Raw genomic sequence first — 22,724 nt, 5'->3', positions numbered from 1 at the left:
ATGGCTGTAAAAAACATCTTAAAGTATCTAAGAAGGACTAAGGATGCGTTCTCAGTTTATGGAGGGGATTTTGAACTCATTATTAGAGGCTACAATGATGCCAGTTTCCAAACCCATCAAGATGATTTTAAATTCTAATTAGAATTTGTCTTTTATTTGAATGGTGGTACAGTTAACTAAAAAAGCTCCAAGCAAAGTACAGTGACTGATTCTATAATGAAGTCTAAGTATATTACCCCTCAGAAGCGGTAAAAAAGGTTATATGGATTAAAAAGTTTGTGATAGAACTTGAAATGGTTCCAATTATGCTGATTGAACTCTATTATGACAACAATAAAGCAACTGTTTAGGCAAAGGAGTCACGGTCTAATCAGAAGTCTAAGCACATACTCAGATGATATCACTTAATTCAAAAGATTATTCAGCATGATGATATACAGATAGAGAGGATTGATACAAATGACAATTTAGCTGACCTATTGACAAAGCATATGTTGAAGTAGAAACATGATAGACATTTAACAGTATTGGACATTAGATATATGACTGATTGACTATAATGTAAGCAAGATTATTAAGGTAGGTACCTTAGACTTAATTAATTTGACATTTTTGGATGTAATTTTATTTCATTAATCAATAAAGGATTTATTGTTATTTAGTTTATATGCGTGTCTTTTTTATATGATTGTTAGAATAACGTGCCTTTAAAATGGTAAACTTATGACAAAAGGATCAAATGACTAATCGTGAGAACTTTATGCACATATTAAGTGTTCATTCTAGAAACGTCTATAATCCTAACATTTCAATGAACAAGGGCACATGTAATGATGATGAGATTATCATAGTGTTGAGTGATCCCACCAAAAGGTTGCAATAGTTCTCATATGTTGAAATTGTTCATAGATAGCTTGGTGCAACACATGGGTGTACGTTATAGACATGTTCATTATATTGACCCTACCAGAGGTTATCCATATGGATGCTTACTCTAGTGTCTATGGAATAAATCATCTTAACACCACGAATGCATGTGATTCTATAACTTGAGGTCGTTAAACCATCTCGTGTAAGGGTTGGTATGGTTTGACCTTATCTAATGTATTATCATAGCTGAGGTATCATAAAGATAGTGAATGACCATATCGTGAGATACATGAAGGCTATAGTTAATTAATAAAAGATTTGTCACTCTTGAGTACAAGAAAAGATATCTCACATGAGAATACTGAATAACTTTCATGATTGCTTGAATTTGTGGTCATAGTGGGATAAGGTTGTAGTCTAATCTGTGTAAGTTAATGTGTATTAGTTCGTATCGAGAAACCACTGATATAGACTCATTTATATGTCTCAGCCTCAAGAGATGTTGGTTGACTAAAGAATTGAATTGCACATAACTATGATGTTATAAAAGTTTAAAAAATGTCCTTTGACATTCTGTCATCTGGGTGGCCATGACATTTTGCTAGAGGCCAATCTTGGTTTGTGTTTAAATTTAGCCCAAATTCAAACACTATCAGTTCAATAAAGAGCTTATGGGTTACACATATATAGGGGTTGATTTAAACCCACAGGAAAGGATTATTTGGTGATAGTTTTGGTGTTTAGGGAAAGAGAGAAAGACGTGAATAGATTGGGTTTACCTTATGGGTTGAGAGGATTGGTTTAACCATACAATGATTGAAGTACACAACCACGTGTACTTGGTGGTGTTGATGTTGGCCATGCATAACATGACACAGCTACATTATACTCCAAGGAAGCATGTCATGGCTGGACATGTATTGTCCAAGTCATTCATGCTTGGAGATATGCATAGGCGACACCAAGTGTGCCACCTGTGCAAATAAGGAAATCATGGGGGCATACTTTTGTGCCACCCGTGCATGTCACTTTAACATATGTAAAGTTGAAATCCTAATTAAATTAGAATTAATGCACACTCATATATGTGTGTGTGTGCGTGTGTGTTTTATTCACGTTAGACATCCATCACACATAATACACATATGCATTCACAGAAACCCTAGTAGCCACCTGGGTTTTTGGTTTTTCTCTCTTCCTCGAGAGAACACATTCCTGTCCAACACATAGGAGCCTTAATAACCTTCTTCTTGGATAGCCTCCTATGTTGGTGCTCCACTTGGATACCAAGGCACCTCCTCACGAGGATTGGATAACATTTTCTTTTTTGCCATATTAAGGCTTGGATGAGCTACCAATGCAAGTATAAACTTAGAACACCCTATAAGTGTTTTGTATGTTCATGATAAATTTGTTTTAATACGGGCATCCTGGTTAGAGTTTTAGGATGATATGATTTTATAAATTTTTAATTTCATTTTGTTGCTGGTTATTGATGCCCTAAAATACATTATTGATATTGAAAAACAGATAAATTATTATTTTCCATATATAGGAGAAAAATTAAAATACCTTAGTAGAGAAATTACAATTAACTTACTGGATTAAATTTGAAAAATGGCAAGGAAAGAATCTCTTTGCATGAAAAATTTGAAGCACTAACAAAAGCATGATTGCCAAATTAAAAATGGGCAAAGGATAGAGCCAGTCGGCAACATGTACCCTCCAACTCAATAAAAATCCAAATATTTACACATTTTACACAGGAAAGCACTACTTGTAGGTCCACATTTTTGCCTTTTAAAACTTTCATAAACTTAGTAAGATTAGTCAACCATACAATCAAGTTACATATAACAATATCACCAAAAGTATGTACATCTAATTTTGAGTAATTAATTGAATGCCTATATAATTTGTTATTTTGCGATTGAATAATTTTAAATTGAGTATAAAATAACATCCAATTATATGATAACACATTATCTGAGTATTTAATCAAATACATAAAACTGGATACACATAATATTGCTCTAACCGTATACTCACTATCCATTTCAAAATCACTTTGAATGTTCTCTTTATGTATTCTAACAAATTTGATTGATGATTAAAAAAAAAATCTAAAATATGTATAAGTAAATTCGATCTAAGTCAAGCTTAAGACCAACTTAAATTTGAATCAAACTAATAATGTCTAACTCAAATTTGAGCTCGAACTCACTTGAGTTAGTACACAATGTCACTAGTGATTGCTAGTGGGATAAACAATATCAATGACATTATAAATAATTTCATTGGATGAACAAACAAATTAATCTTAAGCCAAGTTGTCAAATTGGAACTTCAGCTAAAGATCGACTAGTTCAAATTAAGCCATCAAGACTAGATCGGACCGTTAATGCATTATTATCATAGTTCATGTTAAAGTAATTTTTCAATCCCATTATTAAACCAACGAAATAAATTTAAATTCTTCTTTCTAGTTAAATACCAAAATTTGATTCCATAACTTAGAATAAAATGAAAGGAACTTTAAGGGGTGTTACTCTTTGCTTCATGTCTCTTGCTTTGTCTTTTTATGTGCCCTTGATGCTCAACCTCTATAAAGTTATAATAGAATTAGAACCCATGTGAATTTTCAATATAATAAAATATATAATATAAAAGAATCTTTCCCATATTTGGAAATCTTTTTCCCACTCTGTACTGTTTCACTACCAAACTACTGATATGACATCCCTCTAAAATCTCAATTTCTTCATGTTGTGTTGTGACAAACTCAACATTCCCCTAAAAGGGTCTTGTTCAAATGGCAAGCAACATGTAAAATGGCAGAAAAAATTTAAACATTGATAATGTGATTCTGGTTCCAGCAAGATAAAGATTGGAAAAGGGCTATCTTTTTCTTTTTCTTTTTCTTTTTTTTTTTTTACAAACAAGTAGAGTTAGTACTTGTACCAGTACAGTCAGCTCTGTCAGAAAGTCTTTCTCTTCATTTCATGATTTTTCATGCATCAAGTAAAAAGTTTGACCCATCAAGCTTTCTCTGAATCCTTCTTCACATTGCACAAAATTATCAAACAATTATTATTATTATTATTATTTTTTGGTTTTTGGTTTGGTTTTGTCCTAGACTCCAAGTCCTCTTTCACATTGCACAGATTCTCATTCATTCCATTCCAAAAATTGGTGTCTGAAACACTGATATATTGGCCTTTGCAGCCTGCAGAGAATGCAGATTTTGTGCAATATTCCAGCTACCATAACCACCACCACTCTCATTATAACTATTCCCATTGTTGCTATTCAAAGCAACGTTGGTTGCTGAGCTGCTTGTTGTTCCATTTTGTTGCTGCTGCTGCTGCTGATGATGATGATCAACATATAATCCTCCATTCATAATTACCCCATTGTTGTTGCATTCATTTACTGAAGATGAGTTCACTGAGAAATCCACGTGGAAAGTTGATGGGTTCTGAAAAGTGGTAGAGGGGAACAAACTTGGGGCTATGGTGAGGTTTTTGGCATTGGTGTTTTGGTTATAACCAAGAATGTTAGACCAGTAATCTGATGTGTCTTGTTTGATGGGGATTGCAAAACTTAGAGTTGAGGTTGCAGCTGCAGGGTGATGAGATGCAAAGGCAACTGATGACGCTGAGGAGATGTTGTCGCGGATATCATCCGTCCGGCTCCCGTCTAGGCTCTTGCTATCAGAGGCTGATTCTGAGGAGTTTTTGGACTTGCCATTGACTCCTCCAATGGGCAGGTTGCTGCTTGCAATGCTTTTAACATCATATCGACTCATGTCGAAGTTTGTTACTGCATTTAGGCCTCTGAACTTGATGGCAGCAATGTCATAGGCCTCTGCTGCTTCTTCTTGAGTACCTATTTGAAATCCATATGGATTCCCTCATTATTAATCATGTAGAATGAACAAGACTAAACACCCAAATCTTCGAGAATTAAGAGATGAGACTCACTAAATGTGCCGAGATAGAGATCCTTGTTGCCCGCAACTCTGCCTATTCTCGCTTGCCATCGACCGTGCTGATGATGCCTAATTTAAATTCAAGTTCACAAAATAATTTACATTTTGAATCTTAATCTATCACTTGAATAAACAATTTATAAAAAACAAACCTTGTAACTCCTCTGTAAATTGAAGCTCCTCGAGAGAAGCCACTACTTTTCCTGCAAAAATGGAGAAGTTTAAATGTATAAGTCTTCATAAATCAATTGAAATTTCAACAACCCACAAAATGAAATTTATAAAATAATTAAAAAAATGCAATTATATATACCTCCTAAGAGAAGCAACAAACTCTTGCCTAGTCATGTTCTTCATCTCTTCTAGTTCCTTCTCATAGTGAGAGACCTTCAAAATCAAATCAGAAATTCACATAAATGTTAGAACAAATTTACAATAACGCATTAAAAATAAAGAACAGGGACCACCAGAAAATCAGCAGGACTCACCGGAAAGTTTGTAGTGGTGGTTGGACCCCAATATTTGAGAGCTGCAAGATCATAAGCTCTAGCTGCTTTCTCTTCTTTATCATAACCACCTATAAACATAAGTGGAGCAAAATAAAAAGATTAATAAAAGTAGTTAATGTCATGTATAAAAAAATAAATAGATCTTTTGTTACAGTGAACAAAATCTAGAGTCAAATCTGAAGTTCAGATGTTCTTAATGGAATGATGTGGATCAGCATCCCATTATTAATTATCACGAAAGAAGAATATATTTGGTTTACACAGTGAAAACAAAATGATGATCAAAATTGTTATTATTATTCAAAGAAGAAATGGAAAGAGTTGAGTTAAACTCACCCAAATAAACTGAAAATAATGATGATCATGATGATGAACCGCCATGTCCATGCCACATAAAGAAGCAACAAAACCACACGTTAGAAATCTCTCAAAAAATTATAAACGAACAAAAAATCCAAAACGACAAGGGATCTAGCTTATGCTGATCATCATGAAATGATATTTTTCTGAAGCTCAGAAAAGGCTCAGAACCCAGATCACAGGGTACCCATTTTCAACATTAATGGCTCTCAATACAAAAGTTAATAATACATCTTTTTTACCTTGTCTTCCTTTTCTACTTTGGCCTTCTCTTCTGCAGCTGTTATCCCACAAGTGAGCTTCATATCTTCCAGTCCATCTATGTCTGAATAAACAGAAAGTGAAAAATGTTCAAACTCTTGAAGTAAATTTTTTTTTCAAAATTTTGTTGGGATTTAGGACTATTATGTACCGGGTGACGCCTCGATAGATGGAGGTGCGTTGGCCGAAGGTGTCAGCGGTTTTTCTTGGGGTGGGCTCAGCAGCAACAAGCTGAGTTTCCTGTTGTGGTGGTGGTTGTTGATGCTTCTGTGTATCTGTTTGTTCAGTAGAGAAGCCGCGAAGAAAGCTAGCGGCTATGGTTTTGAGCTCGGAGTCATAAATCTCATGAGTGTCAGCAGTAGAAAACTGATGATGTTGAGGAGGAGGCGCAAGTGGCGGTGCAGCTCCAGAAGCGCCAAGAAAGTCCTCCAGTTTAGGACCGGAGAAAATAGACAAGTCAGTTGCACCACCACTGCCGCTAATCACCTCTTCTCTCGGTGCAACATTACCTGAAAATATCAAACCCAGTGATCAAGAAACAAAGAGAAGAAGAAGAAATGATATAATAAAAAAATGAAAAAAAAACCTGAAGTGGCAGTAGCGGTGGCGGTGGAGGAGTTAAAAGCTTCAAAGAGGCAGAGATGAGAGGAGTCAGAGGAGGAGGTGAGATGGTTATTATTATTAGAAAGTGAGAAACCAAGCCAAGAGGAATCCATGTTATTGCTCAAGCTGTTCATATTCATATTATTCATGTTTCTTTGAGTTTCAGCGAATATTACAGAGAGAGAAGTTAAAGAAGAAGGAGAAGAAAAAGAAGGATTAATAAGTTTTGATTGAAAGGGAAGGGTAGAGAGACACAAATATAGGGGAAGAGGAAGAAAAGAGAGATGCACAAGAATCGAGAAGGTTATATATTTTCTTTCTTTGTGAGAAAATGGTTGATAATAAAAATATAATAAGGAAGAATGAAAAATAATAATAAAAATGAAAGATTGAGAGAGGGAGGAAGGAGGGAGACACCGTTTGGACAGCCTCTAAAATGTTACCACGTGGCACTCGTTCTGCACCGTTGATGATAAATTGAAGATGGCTAATTCAAGATTCAGGGATGACATAAAAAATAGGCCAAGGGACAACACTTACCCAAGTTTTAATTAAAAGTATGCTTGTAGCCGATAAAAAATTTAAATATTAATATATAAATTAATTATTATTAAAATTTTAAATTAAAGATTAAAATTATTATTTTATTAATAAAATTTAAAATTCCAAGAATTTATATTTTTTTCTAGTTTTTAAAACTAATAATTTAATCATTATTAAAATTTAAAAAATAATATTTTTTTTTTTCAAATCTACAGTTTATTTTCTTTCCTTTTTTGATCACCAGCGATGACATTTTCAACACGACAATAAAAATATTGGTTTAAAGTTGAGTTTTTTAATATGAAATTTATTTTGAATCAATATGATAAGATTCAAAATTAAATCGGATAATATTATGATTCACACAAAAATAATTTGATATGATCCGAATTGACATAAATATTTTAGAGAAATATTATATTAATAAATTGTATATACTTGTATTTTTATATAATTATAATTATTTATATTATTGTTTATTTTTATTTAAATATTTTATTTTTTATTATTAAATAATAAGAATTTGATTTAACTAGTCTGTTTATAGATATGTTTTTTAAAGGTCTTACTCATATTATAATTACATGTTATATTTTTATAGTAAGAATTTAAAATCTTTACAGATTGTATTTTTATTTAATTATAATTATTCATATTATTTTTATTTAAATATTTTATTTTATTATTAAATAATAAAAATTTAATTTAATTATTAACGTGATTTAAAACTCTTATTACATAAATTTGTGAATATTGAAACAGCATGGTGGTGACATTACCTTGTGGTCCATTTGAAATTCTTACAAAATTTCATCTAATTTCGTGGTCCAGAGAAGGAGTATTGTTTTGTCACGTACGTATAAGAGTAAACTGAATATATAAATAAATAAAACACGTGTATAAGTTTTGTTTATGTGTGAAGACGAGAATTGTTAGACTGACATGCATGAACATTAGCTTGCGTTGACTAATATAACAAAAATTTCGTGACAAAATTTATCATATTAATTATAGCAAAGTTGATACTCTGATATTGTAAGAAAAAATATGTATTTTCAATAGTTATTATATTTAATAATTATATTTTTTGGTTTTTCGAACCAGTTTTTGTACATCAAACTGAGTTTTCTATTTAACACGATCAAAGATAGGCTCTCCACACAATAAAGGTCATAGAATTTATGAGGAAAATCTTGGCTACAAACAATAATATTATGATTCATTTTAGTGTTTTCTTCTTTTTTTTATTTTATATTAAATAGGAATTTGTCAAACTTTTTGAAGATTGAAAAATGAAGATACGTAGAATACAATAAAAGTACTATGACTTTTATAAATAATAGTAGGCCAAAAAACCTATTTCCCACCCAACTTTGATGAATTGAAAAAGTTAATTTTTTACTGATTTATTAAAGCCAATAATTAATTTTAATAGTTAAAAGATAATTATATTATTTTGTTAAAAAATTATTATAGACATATAATTAAGTGTTATTTTTTTAGGTTTAAAATATTATAATAACATGCCTAGGGACTAGACTATGAGTAATATTGTATGGTATAAATGAAATTTTAAAAAATTACTAGGGGCCAATGTTATTTTCCACTCATCATGTTTTGAAAATTACCTAGTCACCCATATATTTTGAAAAAATATATATACTTTCAATAGTTGTAATATAACATTTACATTACTAATTCAATAATTTACTATATTTTGTTAAATTTTTGGGGGTACACTTGTCATTTTGTTAAACTATTAAGGGACATTAAAGTATTAAAATGTTTAAAAACAGCCCAAATGTACGATTATATGTCATTGACACATCTATCTGTATTTGTATATAGTTTTGATTTTTTATTTAAATTAATATAATTTTGGGTACAAATTTTATTTTAAAATTTTTTAAGGGCAAAATATTATTTAGTTTGAGGGCATTTCTTATTTTTTTCACAATTTTATAAAAATTTAACAAACAAGTAAGAAATTAGATTTTTCAAACTTCATTATTAAAAACACTCATTTTATCAAATCTTAGTGGGAAACAGTCATTTAGCTATAATAACACTCAATAAGGGATATTGGTGTTTGGCCAAAAGACAATGTTTCACCCAAGTTTGCTATAACGACGACTTTTAATCCGTTAAGTTTGAAAAAACCAAAAACCCACTTGTGAAGTATTTCCGTTGATAAAATTTGTTAGAGGTAGAGACGCATTAGCCATTGTACTTAATATTAAAAAATCCAATTATAAAATTATTTATAACTAATATTATTATTTTATAAATCGTGTGTGGCCATAAATAAATGCGTTCTAAAAAAGGTGATGGGGCAATGAAGTTTTTATATCGGCCAACTGTATTTAGACATATGACTAAATGAATGAATTTATGTGATTTGAGATAAAAATATAGGTGAACTTATAATTTTGTTTAGCATAGTTCATCTGTGCATTAGCACATAGACATGTGGGAACGCGTAAAGCGGAGAGTCAACATGTCATTCTAAAATGTAAAAATCAAATGTATCTAATGCAACATATTATTTAATATTAGATGAATAGTAAGAAAATTAATGATCACAAATTGACGGTATAGATTTGTTTATATAATGTGAGTAAATATGAAACTAACGACTGGAGAGTGGGACTGTTATATAACACATAACAAAAAATATATTCAAATAAAATAATCAATATTTTGGAATTTTTCTTTGGATTGTATTGCATATTTTATTTTGTAATATTAAATATTCAAAAACTAATAATTTTTCGAATTTCTTTAAAGATTATTGCATTAATGAAATGAAAAATAATAAACATATGATACTCCTTTATCGGGAATTTTGTGTGTGAGTGTTTATTGGAAGACGAATGTGGTGATGTGAAGATGCATAATGAGATTTGTGTCTTGAGTTGTAAATTATGCTGGTAAATTTCAATAGATTTGTAAATGAGATATTAATTAAAATTGATAATAATTTTTTCATTTAAATTTTTTTAGGTAAACGTATAGTGGTTTTACTTTTATAAGCAATTTTAATTTTAATTTCAAGAATACTCTCTTAGCTAATTATGTTACTCTTAGTTTTTTATGTTAAATTTGGTGTAATCTTTTTCAAAGATTTGATAAGTTCTGATTCTAAGATTCAGTAAGTTATGTTTTAAGGATTCAAAATATATTTGAAAATTAATAAATTTTTGTTTAAATACATATAAGAACGAAAAGATGAGCAAAAACGAAAAGAATAGTGAGTGCGAACAGGTGATACATAGGGTGCGTAAAAGGTGTGTGAGGTGTGTAGAGTATGTAAAAAGTGCGTAGGGTAAATAAAAGGTACGTAGAGTATGTAAAAAGTGCGTAGAGTATATAAAGAGTGCATGAGTTATATAATATAATATAATATTTAATATTATATATGTAAATAATAATAATTGTTAATATATATTATATTTTTTAAATATTATTTTATATATATATATAAAATAGAGGTGCGAAAAAACGTGCACCCTCTTCACACCTATATATATATATATGAGTGCGTGTGGATATGCGCACTCTCGCGCATCCGTACACCCTTATGCATCTTACACACTCATACGTACTTTCATATACTCATACGCACTCTTACGCATCTATATGAGCCCTTACGTGCCCGGGCACACGCTTACACACCCTTATTTATACTTACGTTAATCTTTTTATTCTAATCTATATTATAACAAAAATTGATTATTTCGAATAAGTTTTTAAATCTTCAAATCATAGAATACTCATAGGTTCTCAAAAAAAATATAATGATATAATTAATTGAGAGGGTGATGCAATTAGCTGATAAGGGTATTATTGAAAAAAAAATTAAATTTGCTTTAAAAAGTAAAATCACTGTAAGTTTACTTAAAAAAGTTTAGGCGGAAAAATTGGTGTTAATTTTATTTAATATCCCTCTGTAAATTAAATTGATAAATTAAGTTCACTTATATTGATTAAATTTAATTTTTATATAAAGGGTAATTTTGTACATTCAATTAAGTAAAACATAAATATGTAATTTAAATGTATATTATTTTATGAGAGTGTTTTCTTATTACATTAGAAAAGGTTAAATTAGTAATTTAGTTTAAACACTCACAAAAGACATCGATGAAAATGGATGATGAATGAATATTTAATATTTTCAAATTTAAAAGATGAGAATTTGCCATTCCAACCAACTTTTGGTGGGAAACAGTCATTTGGCCTTTGTATTACTACAAAACTCGGTCTTCCTTTTAAGTATAAATTAAACTTTGAAATACAGAGGTTCTTTAGGCATTGTTCAAAATTTTTGTTATTCATCTTTCTTTTATAACAATTAACGGGGGTTTATTTTTCCTTAAAATGTAAATATTGATAAAGATGAATATATATAAATGTGTGTGTGTAAACACTGATTGATTATGTTTGATTGTTAGAAGAGGGAACAATGTTTACATGTGTGTTATTTTGGAATTCTTTTTTTGGCCAAAAGATTTATTCACATATAAGGTATACTGTAATTTCAAACTCACATTTATCAATTTTTAAAAACTAAAAGTGTCACCTATGAGTCAATTTCTGTTAAAATATCCAATTATGGTTAAAGGTAAAATAATTATTTTTATAATAATATTAAAAATATATATAATTCATTTTTTTTCCTAAGTTTTAAAAATTAACAACTTTACTCTTGCTTAAATTTTTTTAACTTTTAAAAGTCACATTTCTCTTCCCCCCCCAAACAAATCTAGGGTTTTCTTCATCTCTTTAGCCACTAGCAACCTCCTATTTCAACCTTAAACCGTTAACTTTGACCACCAGATTTTTATCTAAATTGAACGAATTCATATAATTCGTTTGGACAATGAAGACATCATCAAACATCTAAATTTGTCGGTGGTTGAAAGGGGAGGTCATTAATGGCCGAAGAGGAGAAGAAAAAACCTTAGGTTTGAGGGAAAACATATGACTTTTCAAAGTTTAAAAACTTTAGACAAGGGTAAAATTGTTAATTTTTAAAACCAAGAGAGGGAAATATAATGAATTATATATTTTTTAATATTATTGTTAAAATGACAAATTTACTTTTAATCATAGCTAAAAATTTTAACAAAAATTGACTCATAGATAGTACTTTTAAGTATTTGAAAATTGGCTAGTATGAGTTTTGACTGTTTTTTTTTTATCTTATCTGGTTTAATATTAGTCTTAAGGGTAGATCAATTTTAATATAATAAGTACTATAAATAATTAACAATATGAAAAACATATTTGTTAAAAGACTCATACTCTAGTATGGAAAATGATGTTTTGATAAATAGAAAGACGTAAACAAAAAAAAAAAAAAGATTGTGGCAATTTAATTTGTATAATTTGTTATGATATTTAAAAATATAAATTTATAAACATTTTGAAAAAGGATTTAATCTTTTAATATAAATTTTAACTTAAAAATAGGAAAATTGTTGAACATTAATTTCTCTTTTAATAAAAAGAGTAATAAAAAATCTTATAAGAATTAGATTATTTTTTTGAGAGAGTTTGATTTTAATATATTACCAGATAAGATTTTAAACTTATATTATTTTATATATAAATTTTTTTTTTTTTTGCCATTCAAAGTATTTATTGGGAATAACTATACAATGTTGCATAATAATAATATTAATAAATCATTCTTATTTAGAAATCTATATAAATAAAGTGTTCATAATGCATGCAAAATGGCTTAACTCGAAAATCATCTTTGAAATTTTAAATGTAGAAACAATTCATATATTTTATTTACATCTTTTTTTTTTTTTAATATCAATTCAAGGATGCTAATACATAATTTAATGTTACCGATTAACAACATAAATAAAATGTGAAAGTCATATGGGAGTGGGAAAAACCAAGAGTGGATTTAAGCTGAAATAATATGAATTGAAACATAGAAAACTTGGACTTAAATTTATTTTTAATTTAAATAAGTCAAATTTAAGTCAATGATTTAATTTGATGATTTTATTTCCATTTTAAGGGTTTATCAATAATTTTTTATTGATCTTTTCTCTTTTCTAACAATTTTTTTTCTTTTTCTCTTGACAATTTGTTTTGTTTTTTGACGTTATTATTAACCTTTCAAGCAGAATCAAGCTAATTATTAAGAATTCAAACTGCTCAAATTAACTCATATGTAGATTCAATTCGGATTCACTCAGTATTCATCTGCAGGTATTTTTGCGGGGAAGAAAAGTAGAACACATGAGCCCTGGGTATTGGCTTGTAAAAATTATGATTACAAATGGTCCCACCGATTGCCGCGTGTCATATCTCTGTCCGTTTTTAAAGTATCTCAATTTTTTGACTGTCACTAAATGACAACTCGCACCGGTCCAGCGTGCGTAACCCTTTTCATTTGAATTCTAGCGGGTCGCACTCTCGTTTCGTGCATTTCCTTCTCGCTTATATGGTGGCAATATTTTTCGAAGTGGCGCTACTCTTGTTTCACCTTCGTGCATAACGCGTGCATTTACGCTCATGAATTGATGCTAATGTATCTTAATCAAATAATAAAAGGTGCCCGGAAGCTAATATTTTTGTACTTTTCCTAGGCTATTTTTGTTGCGAAAAATTCAAATTAAATGCCTCAATATTAAAATTATTAAAGAATTTAAATGCGATTAAGGTTAACACATCATTATACATGTTTAAAGGAATGTTTATTTTCGATTTTAAGTTTGAATATGACTTGAATATAGGTGTTTTAGATTTGTGTATTTAATCACAAGTGCATATATGAGTTCATCAGATTCATCCTAAACCTAATCCCAAATGCGGAATCAAATTTTTTCTTAAAAAAACCAAAAAATTACTTCAAAGAAACGTCTAATCATTACATAACGAGCAACTAGTTATTCAAATAAGAATAATATTATGAATATCTGTTTATGTGTATCATTGTGTAATTATGTATTACTTATTATTAATTCAAAATTATTAAATCACACGATTATATACATAAAATATATATATATTTTTATATTCAAATTAGATACACATAATTTTATTATTCAAATAAGGCCAAAGGACTATTTCCTACCCAAAGTATGTTGTTATCTCAAGTTTCTTTCGTTAACTTTGAAAATCTCATTTATCCATTAATGAACGGTTAAAATTAACGAAACTCTAACCTTTTAAAAATGTATCCCTTTTCCCCCTTAAACCTTAAAAACTAACTATTTCCCCCCTAGGCCAGGTTTTAAGAATGGCATTCGCCCCCCTAGGGTTTAGTTTTCAATCCTTGACACCAAATCTGATGCCATCGTCGGTGATGAAGCTTCCCCAACACATCAGAATGCTCCGACGATCTCTCTCCCCTCTTTTAAAACGCTAGCCGATGCAAATCTAGCCTGAAAAGAAGAGACAAAACTTTTCATCTTCCCATACATCTTTTTCTGAGAAAACGATTGTCTTCCTAGACGAAGACAAGGTCTTCGTCTTTATTTGGAAAGCTCTTCATTTTTTCAGGCTAGATTCTCTTCGGTCGACATTCTAGAGGAGCAGAGGGAGATCGTTGGAGCATGGTAATGCGTCAGGGAAGCTTCATCGTCGGTGATGGCGTCGAATTTGGTGTCAGGGATTGAAAACTAAACCATAGAGGGGTGAATGCTATTTTTTAAAACTTGACCTAAGAGGAAAATTATTAGTTTTTAGGGTTTAGGGGAGAAATAGATAAAATTTTAATTTATTTTTAATATTATAGATAAAATGACTATTTTACTCTTGAAACAGTTAATTTTAACTATTCATGAGTGAATAAATAAAATTTTTAAAGTTAACGGAGAAAAAATTAAAATAATAGTATACTTTGAGTGAGAATAAGCCCTTTGGCTTTTAAATAATATATAGTGATTGAACATATCATTTACGTGCACGTTAACTCAAAATGTGAGTAAGAATTCTTCCTTTTAGAAACAGTGGGAAGAATTAGTCTTCTAGCCATTTCTATAATTTGCTCAACAATGCCTCTTTAGTTATGTAATTAGTCAATAGTGTCTTCCTCTTATTTTAGGATTATATATGGTCCAAGGGATGACAATTTGATACCATTATTCAACCAAATTACTTTTTATAATATAACAGTGGATGTAAGTTTCTTATTGATAAGTTAAATCACTTTAAAGATTTATGTTATTCCTTATTACATAGGCAAAATTTTCCTTTTAATCTTAAATATTTTTTAGTTGATGAATTTTTGTCTTTAACAATATCCAACTATACGTTCTAAAATTTAATAACATAGGTTTAACATAGATCAATAAAAATATTAGAAGTTTAAGAGTTAAGTTTAATATGTATTTGATTTCAGTTCTTCTTGTAAAAGAAATATATTATCCCTTTACAAGTTGAATATATGGCATCTTAATACGAAGAGCGAGTGAGAAATATACCTAGTTTCTTCATCTTGACGTATGTACATGTATGTTTCTCAGTAGCATCCAAAGCACGCATATTAAATAAATATATTAAAACAAAAAATAAAAAAATAAAAAAGGGTATGGAGAGAGAGGTAGAGGCAGAGCGCAGCGAGGGCTGCAAGGCTGGAATGCATGGCATGCAGGCTGATAAGAAAGATTAGATAGATAGACCTGCATAATGGCATCCACATGGTTGCATAACACCAACTCGACACGTGTACTTTTTGTTTAATTTTTTATTAATCTTAGCGTCAGATATCGTCGACATGTGTCCAACTCCAAGTCTTCTCTTCCATTTTGCATGTAAAATTTCTGATTCATATTTACTAATCTTAATTAATTTATTGCTCAGAAGTAGCTAGACTTTGCCAGATATATCCCCCTCTTTCACTCTCTCTCTAATATTTATATTTTGGGCAAAGAGCTGTTTCCCATCAAATTTTTGACAAAAATCCCAAAATATTATTTAGGATAATTTAAAAATCTAAATATTTATTTATGATAAAATTTTTTATTAGAAATAAGAATAAAATTATTGTTTTATTATTAAACTTTAAAATCTAAAAAAATGATACAATTTTATCTTTGTAATTTAAAAAATTAACAATTTCTTTCTAAAATTAAGTTTTAAAAAGTTACAATTTTCTTTCGTAGGGTTTGAAATTTTTTTCCGACCAACAAATTAGGCAAGTCATTAGTGGGCTGGGACAACAAGAGGATGACGTTTTGTCATCTAGACGAAGAGTCGTTTCTAGATTGATAATGCTTTTAGACGACGAAATGTCGTCGATTTAGGCAATGTTAAAAATTTTAACAAAAGTTAGCTCATAGTAAGGTATTTAAGTTTTTAAATTATAGTGGGTATTATTTTGAGAATGAGCTGAAACTTGGGTGGAAAATAGTCCTTTGCCCTTATATTTTACCTTTTGTAAGAGACTTGTATATTATATTATAAAAGCTAGAAGACTTATTCTCATCAAAAGTGTAGTGAAAACTCAAACTCATACCCTTTAACTTTTAAAAACTTAAACACCCATATATAAACAAATTTCTATTAAAAATTTAAGTTAGGGTTAGAGGTAAAATCGTTATTTACTAAAAAAAATTAAAACACTAAAGTTTTATTACGTTTTCCTCCCTAGGTTTAAAAAATTCATAATTTCCCCTCAATCCAAAGTTTGAAAAATGACAAATACCCCTTAGGGTTTTTTCCACTTCTCTTAGGTGTCAATTCATCGTCTCCGATCGTCAGCTGTCCTCCCTCCTGTCTTATCTCTCTCTCATGTCTCTCTTCCTTTCCCCTCTGGGCTTCTTTGACCAAGATGAAGATAAACGATCTTCATCTAAGATGAAGAAGCATTGTCTTTATTTTTGACGAAGATTATTCATCTTCAACTTGACTGAAGATGGTCGAAAAGGAAAGGGAGAGATAAGTTGGGAGGGAGAACGACTAACGATAAAAAATGGTAAATCATCGCCAGAGAGAAAAAGAACAAACCTTGGGGGTATTTATCACTTTTCAAACTTTGAGTTGAAGGGAAAATTGTGAAATTTTTAAACTTAGGGAGGACATGTGATTAAACTTTATTTTTTAGAATTTTTTAATAAATGACGATTTTTTTTCTAACTCTAATTGAAATTTCTAATAGAAATTTGCTTATGAATGAGTATTTAGGTTTTTGAAATTTGGAAAATAAAAGTTTGAGTTTTCACTATACTTTGGGTGGAAATAAGTCTTTTGGCCTATTATAAATCATTCATGAGGTGGAAGGTTTCATGTGGGATCCTGTACATGCTCAATATAATTTTAATCTCATTATTCCCCTCTTTTAACTTTCATAAAAAAAAAATTAGGGTTATTACATAACTACAACTTTAAGACAAGAAAAAGGCAAAAAAAAAAAAAAAAAAAAAATTAAATTACGATTATTTATGACTAAACTATCTTCACCAAGAATTATGTACTCTTAGAGTTTAACATTATTAGAATGGTCGAAAGTGTTGAGAAATTTGAAAGGTTCAAATGAAACCATTAGAATTAGCATTCAATCTGATTTTACCTCTAGTGCAATTGTTTAATTTAAAGTACGATTGGATAGGAGTAACAAAATTATTCTACTAAAAAAGTATGCTGCCCCTGTTTAGGATTCTCAAAAGCATGGGGCAATGATAAGTATTTTTTTTTAATATAATTTTTATACATAAAAAAATATTATTATATAATTATGTGTTATTTTATCTTTAATTTAAAATTATCTAATTATATAATAATATATTATTTATATATATAAATTATACATAAAAATAGATATATATATATATATATATATATATATATATATATATATATATATATATAATTTTATTATAAATGATATATTAAACTAAATATACCCATGTTAAATACAAGTATTTAGATTTTAATTGAACCTTTTTTTTCTTTTTAAATTATTCAACCAAATATGATAAAAATATATTGATGGGGAAATTGATTAAAATAGACAACCAGTTTGCCGCGTAAACCTTTTTCGATACGAATTCTTAGCTTTTACCTTTTTAAGCAAATCATATTTTTCATTTAAAAAATACCCCTCTTCTAATTTCTCAGCTTTTACAGTAGTTTTCACAACATTAATTTCTTATATTTCAGACGATACGTATTAAACTTAATTTTTTTGTAATGAATAATATCTACAGATGAAAAATAGATTAATTTTTTTATATAATAGTTGATTCTTATATACATTTATACAATTACAAAATGATGGATATACCGGGCGTTTTCTCAAAATGACGCTTTTTTTTTCAAACGAGTGTGAAATAATGCGTGAAAGGGTGCAAAAATTTGGAAAAAGTGTGGGAAGGGGTGCGGGTGTGTGAAGGGATGCGGGTGCGTGAAATGGTGCGACAGTAGGTGAAGGGGTGTGGGTGTGGGTGCGGGAAGGGGTGTGGGTGCGTGAAGGGGCGCGAGAAGGGGTGAGGGTGTGTAGAAGGGTGCGACAAATTTGGAAAGGGTGCGTGAAGGGGTGTGGGTGCGACAATTTGGAAATGGTGCGTGAAGGGGTGTGGAAAGGGGTGCAGGTGCGTAAAAGGGTGCATGAAAGGGTGTTGGTGCGTGGAACGGTGCGACAATTTAGAAAAGGAGTGTGAAATGGTACAGGTGCATGAAATATATATATATAAAGGGGTGTGGGAAATGCAAAAGGTTGCGTCCCTTTGCATTTTCCACACCCCTTTATATATAAATAAAAGGGTGCGTAGAGGGGTGCGGGAAATGCAAAGGGATGCGTACCCTTTTATATATAATATATTATATATTAATAATATATTATATAATATATTTGTAACATCCCTCCCTAGAAGTACTATCCATCGAAGGAGAAATATTACGAATTAATATTCGTAGCATCTATTTTTTTTTTTTAAATACTTTAAAATAAATGCATCATTAAAAGTGTTTAGAAAGTATTCTAAGAAAACTGTAAATCTGGAAGCGAACAAAAGATGTATATACTCATATGAAAACTCATCTGAAAGCATCTGAAAACAAGGAGTAATCATATGCAACTGTACCATAATCTTAAAAAGTCAAAAGTCGATAAAAACATGCCACTGTATGCATGTAATATAAACCAGAGATAACCTGCTCCAGCCGGATCTACCTACGCTGACCTGACCCTGCCTCGCAGCTACCTCGATCACCTGTACCTGCAATCAGGAAAGAAAAGGGAGTGAGTGATAAGAACACTTAGTAAGGGGAAAAATTAAGTAAACTATCCATTTTTCCTGTTCTAACTCACTTTTGGGACTCAACCCCACATCCTAACCTCTATAAGAGATTGAGGGGGTAATTTAGTTCACTCTTTACTATTTGGGTTATATTTTGTCCCATCTGGTGTCTATTTAATACTTTCTAGAAGCTAACTATAGGGATTTGGCACTTGTTTTTTTTTTTAAGCTCAAGCTCTTTTTCTTTCACTATACTATTTCTGACTCTGAATTAAGCTCTACTGCGAGCAAGCTCTACTGCGAGCATGCTCTACTGCGAGATGCATCATTAAAAGTGTTTAGAAAGTATTCCAAGAAAACTGTAAATCTGGAAGCGAACAAAAGATGTATATACTCATATGAAAACTCATCTGAAAGCATCTGAAAACAAGGAGTAATCATATGCAACTGTACCATAATCTTAAAAAGTCAAAAGTCGATAAAAACATGCCACTGTATGCATGTAATATAAACCAGAGATAACCTGCTCCAGCCGGATCTACCTACGCTGACCTGACCCTGCCTCGCAGCTACCTCGATCACCTGTACCTGCAATCAGGAAAGAAAAGGGAGTGAGTGATAAGAACACTCAGTAAGGGGAAAAATTAAGTAAACTATCCATTTTTCCTGTTCTAACTCACTTTTGGGACTCAACCCCACATCCTAACCTCTATAAGAGATTGAGGGGGTAATTTAGTTCACTCTTTACTATTTGGGTTATACTTTGTCCCATCTGGTGTCTATTTAATACTTTCTGGAAGCTAACTATAGGGATTTGGCACTTGTTTTTTTTTTTTAAGCTCAAGCTCTTTTTCTTTCACTATACTATTTCTGACTCTGAATTAAGCTCTACTGCGAGCATGCTCTACTGCGAGCGGACCCTACTGGGGGTCTATGTCCTACTACGGACGTGTCCTACTGCGGACGTGCCCTACTGCGGGCGGTGTAGTGTAAAGTGCCCCCTCATAGTTTATAGCATACATACGGGTCTTATATTTTACTACATTTGCTTCCATTTAATTTTATTCATAACTCACCAGACATTACTCTTGGGACAACCCCTAAATCTTGAGTCCTAAATTCTTTTTCTTATTTTTCTTTCTTTTTCTTTCCTTCTTTTCTTTCCTTTCCTTTCCTTTCTTTCCTTTCTTCTTCCTTTTCTTTCTTTCTTTCTTTCTTTCCTTCTTTCTTTTCTGCCCAAAATTGCAAAACACTGTTCACAGAACAGTCATTTAACAGGGCAACCTTCTTTTTCATACAATTTAACATCCCAAACGGTTTCTAATTCATACAAGCTATATATCATTGGAAAGAGGATTCAAAGAGCTTTCCAACGACCTATAATAGCACTCATAATTCAATAGATAAGGCAGTCAAAACGTGAGCTAAACGCAGTGATAAAATTACGAAATACTGTTCACAGAACAGACATTTAGCAGGGCAGCATACTTTTTATACAATTTAACAGCCCAAATGGTTTCTAATTCATACAAACTATATATCGTTGAAAAGAGGATTCCAAGATCTTTCCAACAAGCTATAATAGCACTCATAATTCATTCAATCAGGCAGTCAAAACAGCAGATAAAGTCAGTGGCAAAAACTGCCTCCCCTGTTTTTCTTTAGTAAAACAGTCCTTTCGGTTTATACAATCTTTAACAGTCCAAATGATCTCTAATTCATACAAGCTATATATCATTGGAAAGAGGATTCAAAGAGCTTTCCAACAAGATATAATAGCACTCATAATTCATTCAATAAGGCAGCCAAAACATGGGACGAACTCAGTGGCAAAAACTATAAATATCATGCAACTCTCTGCCTTAAACCAAATCACACACATAGACATCCCATATGGCAAAACAACATTCCTCAACTTCAAAATCACCATTTATAACATAGATCCGAGGAATCAAAAGCTTAAAACATGCAACATATCAATAATGATTCCCCTTACCTTGTTTCAAGTCAGATCTTTGCAAATTGGTTTCCTTCTCTTTGTTTTGCTTCCTTTATCACCAAAACCACTTTAAATCAATACCAAAACACACTAGCATAATCACATAACATGCATATAAACATAGATAAAAGGGAAAAGAAGGAGATCTTTGGTTACCAAAGCTTCCAAGTGCTTCCTCTTATTTTTCTTTTTCTTATTTATCTTCCAAAAGCCTTCCAAATTACTCACTGTGCAGCAAAGAAAGGAAGAAGATTGTCTTCTTCTCTGGAAGAGACGAAAGAACGATGGAAAAAAGAAAAAGGAAAGCAAAAGGTAAAGGGAGCAGGTTATTGACTTTTCTCTTCCTTTTCTTTTTTTTTTTTTTTCAATATATTATTATTATATTATTATTATTATTATTTTACTTTTATATATATCTCAAAACACACATACAATTGAAAATATTTCCAAACAGGGTCAAAAGACGTAATTGCCCCTGAAATATACCTGAGGGTATTACAACTCTTCCCCCCTCACAAGAATTTCGTCCTCGGAATTCACAAAAACAACTCTGGATGTTTCTCCTTCATGGTTTGCTCCATTTCCCAGGTAGCCTCCTCTAACTTCTGGCTTCTCCACAAGACTTTTACTAGAGGAATTTGTCGATTTCTTAGTTGTTTGATTCTTCTGTCAAGTATCTGAATCGGTTTTTCTTCATAACTAAGGTCTTCTGATAACTTAATATCTTCTGTATTCACAACCTGGGAATGATCACCAAGACATTTTCTTAATGATGAGACATGAAATACATCATGAATCCGGTCCATACTCGCTGGTAAGGCTAATCTGTAAGCCACTTTACCAATTCTCTTAAGTATCTCATATGGACCAATAAATCTGGGAGCTAGCTTTCCCTTCTTTCCGAATCTCATCAAATGCTTGAATGGAGCAACCTTTACAAATACAAATTCACCTACATTGAATTCCAAGTCTCGACGTCGATGATCTGCATAGCTTTTCTGTCGATCTTGAGCCTGTTTTATTCTCTACCTGATCAGTTAGACATCATCAATCATTTTTTGGGTCAATTTGGGCCCAAGGGATCGGGATAACACATCTCTCTCTCCTATCTCATCCCAGTGAAGAGGAGAACGACACCTTCTACCATATAATGCCTCATAAGGTGCCATCTGAATAGTTGTCTGGTAGCTATTATTGTAAGCAAACTCCACCAAGGGCAACATTTCTACCCACGTAGCTTTATGATCTAGGCAACAAGCTCTCAACATGTCTTCCAAAATCTGATTAACCCTCTCCGTCTGACCATCTGTCTGAGGATGATAGGTTGTACTAAATGTCAAATTAGTACCCAAGGATCTTTGGAGACTCTTCCAGAAAGC

General features: G+C 31.0%; 1 protein-coding gene across 1 annotated transcript; it reads right to left on the bottom strand.

The window, feature by feature from the left end:
* Nucleotides 1-3,702: 3,702 nt before the first annotated feature.
* Nucleotides 3,703-6,869, bottom strand: LOC123194326 (AP2-like ethylene-responsive transcription factor AIL5). The gene is made up of 9 exons (XM_044607506.1): nucleotides 6,578-6,869; nucleotides 6,143-6,500; nucleotides 5,973-6,055; nucleotides 5,707-5,715; nucleotides 5,350-5,438; nucleotides 5,175-5,248; nucleotides 5,014-5,064; nucleotides 4,854-4,930; nucleotides 3,703-4,758 (listed from the first exon to the last, which is right to left on the bottom strand). Exons 1-9 carry the CDS (start codon nucleotides 6,741-6,743, stop codon nucleotides 4,043-4,045), a joined length of 1,623 nt encoding a protein of 540 aa, XP_044463441.1. The 5' UTR covers nucleotides 6,744-6,869; the 3' UTR covers nucleotides 3,703-4,042.
* Between the last annotated feature and the right edge of the window lie 15,855 nt (nucleotides 6,870-22,724).

This window comes from Mangifera indica, chromosome 13 (assembly GCF_011075055.1).
Source record: "Mangifera indica cultivar Alphonso chromosome 13, CATAS_Mindica_2.1, whole genome shotgun sequence".
NCBI lineage: Eukaryota > Viridiplantae > Streptophyta > Magnoliopsida > Sapindales > Anacardiaceae > Mangifera > Mangifera indica.
The sequence above is the reverse complement of the archived record's forward strand: the minus strand, read 5'-3'. Positions and strand labels throughout refer to the sequence as shown.